Here is an 8,470-nt window from a genome sequence, read left to right as displayed (position 1 = left end):
AATTGAAAATCAACATTATAAAAAGACTTGTAGTGAAATCCCTATGACAATATAACCATTCATTCAGACGTAACATGATTTTCATGCTTTAACTACCATCTAAAAATCAATTAGTTCTGTAAAAAACTTTAAACTCTGTTTATGATGTCTATCCATAAGGAAGTGGTAGAGATATTCTGTGCATGATTAAATTTTGTCTCAGAAGTTTGTGTATTTGTTTTAGCAAAGAATTAGATTTTCAGATTTTAATGGAATCTAGATGATAAAATTCTTGGGTTGTGAAATGTATACAGGCACCACTTACTTAAATTGAAGCATATGCATGTGAATTATGAAAATGCAATTGTGCTTCACATTTCCTTATCCTTTGGTGAATTTTTTTTCATTCAGATAAATCACCATCTATGATGGAAGGATTAGAAGTCAAGTGTCCTGCACACAATTCTGGTGAAATTATTACTGATTCACTGTTAGAAATGTAATGCAACTGGCTTGTGCCTTCTTTAAATAATCACATCGATATTTAGTTGGTAATTTTCTTTTACATGAGGCTACTACTGTATGGTTGGCAGAAATTAAATATGAAACATCTATCCAAATGCTTTTACTATTTATCATTTAATATGCATCAATTTAAGTTGGCAAATGCATCATTTTAGTGCTCCAAAGTTTTGTCCCCCTCTCATTTTGTACAGCTTTGAAGACATAAGATATATTACATATCACAAATGCACTCAGTGTACCCCAACCAGCATCTTATAGTATGTTTTCTCTGTATCTGCCTTATATCTATTTGCTGCTATGTTATCACTTACTGTTCTGTATTTATCTAAGTTACTATTGTCATAATAATTAAAATACACAAAGTGGTATGAGTTCATTCTTACTGTAATACTGATCTTGTGAAAGGAGTTGGACCACACACACATATCAAGAGTTTCTTGCAATCTTCAGATTTTGGTGTAAAGTCTTTAACCGTCTGAAGACTCACTCGGCCCTTCAGTCCACACCACGAGTCATCAGGGTTGGAAAGTACATTGGTGTAACTAAACCTGAAATAGTATGCCTTCATACAATGTACAAAAAAAAAAAGAGACAACACATTCAGAAGTATTTCAAAATTATTCAAAGAATGAATAGGAACATGTGGATATTACAAAAAACCTTTCAAGAATTAAAATACATTTTTAAAGTGGTTCATATAATCAATCCAACAAGTTTTGATATTGCCATGTGGCATTCCACTACCTATACTTGTTGAGATGGAGCCAAAATTAACTCAATGCTTAGATACTTTTCTTCCATACCTGTCAACACTCACACCGGGAAAAAAATAAAGATCTGATTTTTTGGAGTTGTTCCATGCCTACCTCCCAATTTCAAAATATATTGCCTGCTTTTTGCATAGAACTCCAGATTATTACATTACATCTGTAAAGTTTCATTTCTGCTATAACAAAATCATATATATATATATATATATATATATATATCCTAACATGCAATCTACAGAAGCCATGTTCAATAATATCACATATGAATATTGTTGTGATGAAATAATTATTATCACACTACTTCAGTAAACTGAATGTTTAAACATTATTCACACTAATTTCTGAATTTATTTTTAAACATACAACAATACTAAAATCAGAAAATAAACCACAACAAAAAATAAAACATATATTACAATAAAACTGTCAGCAATTAATTTCAATCCCATGAAGGGTCACTGTCAATACTGTAGCATTTCCATTCCCACCAAAGAAACTTAATGAGTGAACACCAGGCATTACTGTACAATATATACAAATAATAATTACCATCATTAAGTTAAAAGAAGGAATGAAGAAATATTCCATGCAGCTTAAATGCCCTTAAAAACCTAATTCAGAATAAATATTATTTACTAAACAATGCTAATGCCATTGGAGTTGAGAATAAGGAATTAGCCAGGGATATAAATGGTGGGAAAAAAACTTGACACATGTATGGTAGCTTCAGACTGCATCATTTAGGCACCGCTAGTTACAACAAAATAGGGCATAGTTTATTTGCCAATCAAATGCTGGCACTTACAAAACACACACTGCAGAACCTGTTTTTTGTGAATTATGTTGGAGGGACAGTCATTTTCACAAGGGTAATTGCAATGATAAGGATTAACTGTTAATTGGTTACACTAGCTTTCTTGCTTGTTTACTTAAGACTAACCTTTAGATATTGGGCAGATTTGCCACAGCTAACCAGAATATCAAAAGAGGGCACTTCATGGAGGAAAATAATGTGTCACAGGCAGAAACAGTGCATTCTTTGCAAATTCTGCTCATATCAGACTCAGAAGATCAGTCAACATTTAGTTAAAATGAGGATTAAAAATGCCACATAAAACCTCATGATTTTCGGTCCCAATCTCTTTTTTTTCTTCAGTCTCCCAACTTAGTTTTTGAAAAGTTGACAGGTATGTTCTTCATTCTGTAATAAAGCTCTTGATGAAAAAAATATGGCATGTACTTTTGTCATCAGCAAAACATATTTTGTATTTGAATAGGATACCATGAATTTGGAAAGCATCCATTATAAATTATCAGTGCATGTACACTGTGATGCACAGAAATATGTATTCATGCATTAGTGAACAAAAAATATTTGCTTCTATTTCTGATGATGGCAAATGAGAAAAAGTAAAGGAACAAATTAAGTTTACCTACTCTGAAATAACCTTACCTGGCATTTGTTTCTGATAAGGCACATAATTGATCATTCCAAAGAATATCTTTCTCTTTCTTGTTAAAAAATATTAATTTTACGTATCTGAAAAGAAAAAGTGAAATATTTACAGCTAATCTATTTGACAAAGCTATAGTATGAACTACATGTGGGAAAAAGCTGGAGTAAAATGTGAATTGGGTAGGAGTCTAGATATTACCAACTCTACACATTCATGATAGACTAGATGAGTCCAGATATTACCAACTCTACACATTGAGGATAGGCTAGATGAGTCTAAATATTACCAACTCTACCTATTCAGGATAGGCTAGATGAGTCTAGATATTACCAACTCTACCTATTCAGGATAGGCTAGATGAGTCTAGATATAACCAACTCTACACATTCAGGATAGGCTAGATGAGTCTAGATATTACCAACTCTACACATTCTGCATAGGCTAGATGAGTCTAGATATTACCAACTCTACACATTCTGCATAGGCTAGATGAGTCTAGATATAACCAACTCTACACATTCAGGATAGGCTAGATGAGTCTAGATATAACCAACTCTACACATTCAGGATAGGCTAGATGAGTCTAGATATTACCAACTCTACCTATTCAGGATAGGCTAGATGAGTCTAGATATAACCAACTCGACACACTCCGGATAGGCTAGATGAGTCTAGATATTACCAACTCTACACACTCAGGATAGGCTAGATGCGTCTAGATATTATCAACTCTACACATTCAGGATAGGCTAGATGAGTCTAGATTTGACCAATTTATCACATCTGGGATAGGACAGATGAGTCTGGATTTTACCAGTTTTTACACCTTGGATAGGATAAACCTGTCTGGATTTTACCAATTCAGTCTGGGACAGGAGGAATAAGACAATTTTACTGGATTTTATGAATTGTGCATATCTGAGATGGCACAGACATGTCTAGATTTGATGAATTCTGTATATCTGGGATAAGTCTGGATTTTACCAATTTTGTTCATCTGAGATGGGTGAGAAAAGTCTAGATTTTACAAATCATACTCCTTTGGTATGGCATGGCAGCCTGGATTTTACAAATCATACTCCTTTGGTATGGCATGGGAGTCTGGATTTTACAACTCGTACTCCTTTGGTATTGCATGGGAGTCTGGATTTTGCAAATCATACTCCTTTGGTATGGCATGGGAGTCTGGATTTTTACCAATTCTGGTGAACAGATGTGTATTTTTGGTTAAACTAATAATTTGTATTATTGGTGGATTTCTGTCAGACACACTCTTTCACTGGGTGACCATCATAAGATTGCAGTGGAATGTCGTTTTTATGGTGTTATGCAGCCAAAATGGCATTTTACTATCCAGAAACATGTTAATTTAAAATTTTGCATCAGTTCATTCAATGGATTGTTTGCATACCTTTATTAAGGTGAATAAGAAGTGCTTAAAACCATTAAAACTATTATAATGACCCCAGCCTTATCTTGGTTAACAACTGTTAAGCAACAAGGGTCACATAAAAAGGATTCTACTGCAGGATATTTAAAGAGGAAGGTCTTATAGCTTTACCTGTCTGACACATGGTCTTCTATTATGGACTGATAGATAAGGATATTTAAAGAGGAAGGTCTTATAGATTTACCTGTCTGACATGTGGTCTTCTATGATGGACTGATAGATGAGGATATTTAAAGAGGAAGGTCTCATATCTTTACCTGTCTGACATGTGGTCTTCTATGATGGACTGGTAGATAAGGATATTTAAAGAGGAAGGTCTTATAGCTTTACCTGTCTGATGTGTGGTCTTCTATGATGGACTGATAGATGAGGATATTTAAAGAGGAAGGTCTCATATCTTTACCTGTCTGACATGTGGTCTTCTATGATGGACTGGTAGATAAGGATATTTAAAGAGGAAGGTCTTATAGCTTTACCTGTCTGATGTGTGGTCTTCTATTATGGACTGGTAGATAAGGATATTTAAAGAGGAAGGTCTTATAGCTTTACCTGTCTGAAATGTGGTCTTCTATGATGGACTGGTAGATAAGGATATTTAAAGAGGAAGGTCTTATAGCTTTACCTGTCTGATGTGTGGTCTTCTATGATGGACTGGTAGATAAGGATATTTAAAGAGGAAGGTCTCATATCTTTACCTGTCTGACATGTGGTCTTCTATGATGGACTGGTAGATAAGGATATTTAAAGAGGAAGGTCTTATAGTTTTACCTGTCTGATGTGTGGTCTTCTATGATGGACTGATAGATAAGGATATTTAAAGAGGAAGGTCTCATATCTTTACCTGTCTGATGTGTGGTCTTCTATGATGGACTGGTAGATAAGGATATTTAAAGAGGAAGGTCTCATATCTTTACCTGTCTGATGTGTGGTCTTCTATGATGGACTGGTAGATAATGATATTTAAAGAGGAAGGTCTCATATCTTTACCTGTCTGACATGTGGACTTCCATGATGGACTGGTAGATAAGGATATTTAAAGAGGAAGGTCTTATAGCTTTACCTGTCTGACATGTGGTCTTCTATGATGGACTGGTAGATAAGGATATTTAAAGAGGAAGGTCTTATAGCTTTACCTGTCTGACATGTGGTCTTCTATGATGGACTGGTAGATAAGGATATTTAAAGAGGAAGGTCTTATAGCTTTACCTGTCTGATGTGTGGTCTTCTATGATGGACTGGTAGATAAGGATATTTAAAGAGGAAGGTCTCATATCTTTACCTGTCTGACATGTGGTCTTTCTATGATGGACTGGTAGATAAGGATATTTAAAGAGGAAGGTCTTATAGCTTTACCTGTCTGATGTGTGGTCTTCTATGATGGACTGATAGATAAGGATATTTAAAGAGGAAGGTCTCATATCTTTACCTGTCTTATGTGTGGTCTTCTATGATGGACTGGTAGATAAGGATATTTAAAGAGGAAGGTCTCATATCTTTACCTGTCTGATGTGTGGTCTTCTATGATGGACTGGTAGATAAGGATATTTAAAGAGGAAGGTCTCATATCTTTACCTGTCTAACATGTGGTCTTCTATGATGGACTGGTAGATAAGGATATTTAAAGAGGAAGGTCTTATAGCTTTACCTGTCTGATGTGTGGTCTTCTATTATGGACTGGTAGATAAGGATATTTAAAGAGGAAGGTCTCATATCTTTACCTGTCTGATGTGTGGTCTTCTATGATGGACTGGTAGATAAGTCGGATCATTGGAGTAAAACCAGTTCCTGCTGCATAAAGTATCAGGTGACTACAGTCCTTAAGTTCAATCTGCTGAAAGTTTCCATCAAAGTTGCTCACCTGAATCATGTCACCTTATGGAAAGGAAAACTAAATCTTACAAATGAAAGTTTATGTTTGCTGAAGAAAAAGAGTTTGGGGTTATATTTATTTTCATTTAGTCCAGTGTACAATAGCATCTGTGAAATTAATTAGGCATAAATTTGTTTACCATATTTATCTGATGAAAAGCCCTGGCTTGCTTGATAAAAATGCCACCACTATTTCCACACAGTTTTGCTGTACATTTTACAAAGGAAATTTGTACCTGATAACTTTTAGTGAAATTAATAAGGTTGGCCATCAGCTTTTATTTGGGTGTAACACACTACATTTTTAATACATCAGACATGTAATTAGTTGGATCTGTGTAATTACATCCCCATAAACATGTCTTAACTTTATTCTAGATTTCAACTGTCTTGCCAAAACACTAATACATTTATGTTCAATTAATTGTGTGTGGTACAGAATTCAAAATCACATGCCATCACTTTTAAAGCTGTTTTCCTGATATAGGCCATATTTATCTGAATAAATAAAATGTTTATGTACATGAATTAGAGGTGTATAATATGACAACATATCAAATTATGTTCCATCTTCACTCATGTATAAAAACTACCCAACACCATATAATACAGACCCAGATCTGCATTTGCATAAAGTATTGGCAGATTAGGGTCTATGCTGTTTGCATACACATTAGACCCAGAACTGTAGTAACATCATATACTGACAGTCTATGGTGTTTGCATACACATTAGACCCAGAACTGTAGTAACATCATATACTGACAGTCTATGCTGTTTGCATACACATTAGACCCAGAACTGTAGTAACATCATATATTGACAGTCTACGCTGTTTGCATACACATTAGACCCAGAACTGCAGTAACATCATTTACTGGCAGTCTATGCTGTTTGCATACACATTAGACCCAGAACTGTAGTAACATCATATACTGACAGTCTATGCTGTTTGCATGCACACTAGACCCAGAACTGTAGTAACATCATGTACTGGCAGTCTATGCTGTTTGCATGCACACTAGACCCAGAACTGTAGGAATATCATTTACTGGCAGTATATGCTGTTTGCATGCACACTAGACCCAGAACTGTAGTAACATCATGTACTGGCAGTCTATGCTGTTTGCATGCACACTAGACCCAGAACTGTAGGAATATCATGTACTGGCAGTCTATGCTGTTTGCATGCACACTATACCCAGAACTGTGGTAACATCATGTACTGGCAGTCTATGCTGTTTGCATGCACACTATACCCAGAACTGTAGTAACATCATGTACTGGCAGTCTATGCTGTTTGCATGCACACTATACCCAGAACTGTAGTAACATCATGTACTGGCAGTATATGCTGTTTGCATACATATTAGACCCAGAACTGTAGTAACATCAAATACTGGCAGTCTATGCTGTTTGCATGCACACTATACCCAGAACTGTAGTAACATCATGTACTGGCAGTCTATGCTGTTTGCATGCACACTAGACCCAGAACTGTAGTACCATCATGTACTGGCAGTCTATGCTGTTTGCATGCACACTATACCCAGAACTGTAGTACCATCATGTACTGGCAGTCTATGCTGTTTGCATGCACATTATACCCAGAACTGTAGTACCATCATGTACTGGGAGTCTATGCTGTTTGCATGCACACTAGACCCAGAAATGTAGTACCATCATGTACTGGCAGTCTATGCTGTTTGCATGCACACTAGACCCAGAACTGTAGTAACATCATATACTGACAGTCTATGCTGTTTGCATGCACACTAGACCCAGAACTGTAGTAACATCATGTACTGGCAGTATATGCTGTTTGCATGCACACTAGACCCAGAACTGTAGTACCATCATGTACTGGCAGTATATGCTGTTTGCATACACTCAGATCTGTAGTTACATGATGTACCAGCAGGTTGGGTGCATGTTACACACAAATAAATACTGAACTCACCTTCTTTTAAGTTCCCAAGCCAGGGGGTAATGGCACCTTTAGGATAGATTTTCAACATGAGGTGTATCACTTGACCTGCTGGCACTCGAGGGTCTTGAGATTCTTTATCTAAGGATGGAAGCACCACAGTGTAGCTCCGAACAATATTAACTCCTGAAAATGCATTAAAAGCACTGCCTTTTCTCATATCATTTCGAAATTATGATCTCTACTTTCCCTCTAATAAAAAGCTGTATGCGTCCATTCTTACTGTATTGAAAAATATAAAAGTTATCATGCCAAAAAAGCAACACCTATACAGTGCTCATTTAATAACTACAAATTATCAGTGATATATGTCACTGACCATATGCATAAAGAAATCATTTCCAAGCATAAAAGAGTCTTTATAAAACACACATCCCTGTGTTCTATTTCTAAAATAACCTTGATTTTTAATATTTACAACTCCAAGTATAAA

The 8,470-nt window shown here is 35.6% G+C and overlaps 1 protein-coding gene across 2 annotated transcripts in view; it reads right to left on the bottom strand.

Moving 5' to 3' along the window:
- LOC149773191 (cytochrome b5 reductase 4-like) overlaps window positions 1-8,470 on the bottom strand; it is a 164,829-nt gene that overhangs the window by 20,100 nt on the left and 136,259 nt on the right. For both annotated transcript variants that reach the window (XR_016417448.1, XM_089946687.1), the window contains exons 13-16: window positions 8,011-8,163; window positions 5,900-6,053; window positions 2,728-2,814; window positions 888-1,052 (exon numbers count right to left, since the gene is read on the bottom strand). Coding sequence is in view for 1 of the 2 variants with exons in the window: in XM_089946687.1 (XP_089802813.1) it covers window positions 888-1,052; window positions 2,728-2,814; window positions 5,900-6,053; window positions 8,011-8,163 (559 nt within the window). In the remaining variant the exon portion in view is untranslated. The remainder of the gene's footprint in view (window positions 1-887; window positions 1,053-2,727; window positions 2,815-5,899; window positions 6,054-8,010; window positions 8,164-8,470) is intronic.

Source organism: Sinohyriopsis cumingii, unplaced genomic scaffold (assembly GCF_028554795.1).
Source record: "Sinohyriopsis cumingii isolate HCF-2022 unplaced genomic scaffold, ASM2855479v2 utg000837l, whole genome shotgun sequence".
NCBI classification, from domain to species: domain Eukaryota; kingdom Metazoa; phylum Mollusca; class Bivalvia; order Unionida; family Unionidae; genus Sinohyriopsis; species Sinohyriopsis cumingii.
Note: the sequence above shows the minus strand (reverse complement) of the source record. Positions and strands in the feature narration are given on the sequence as shown.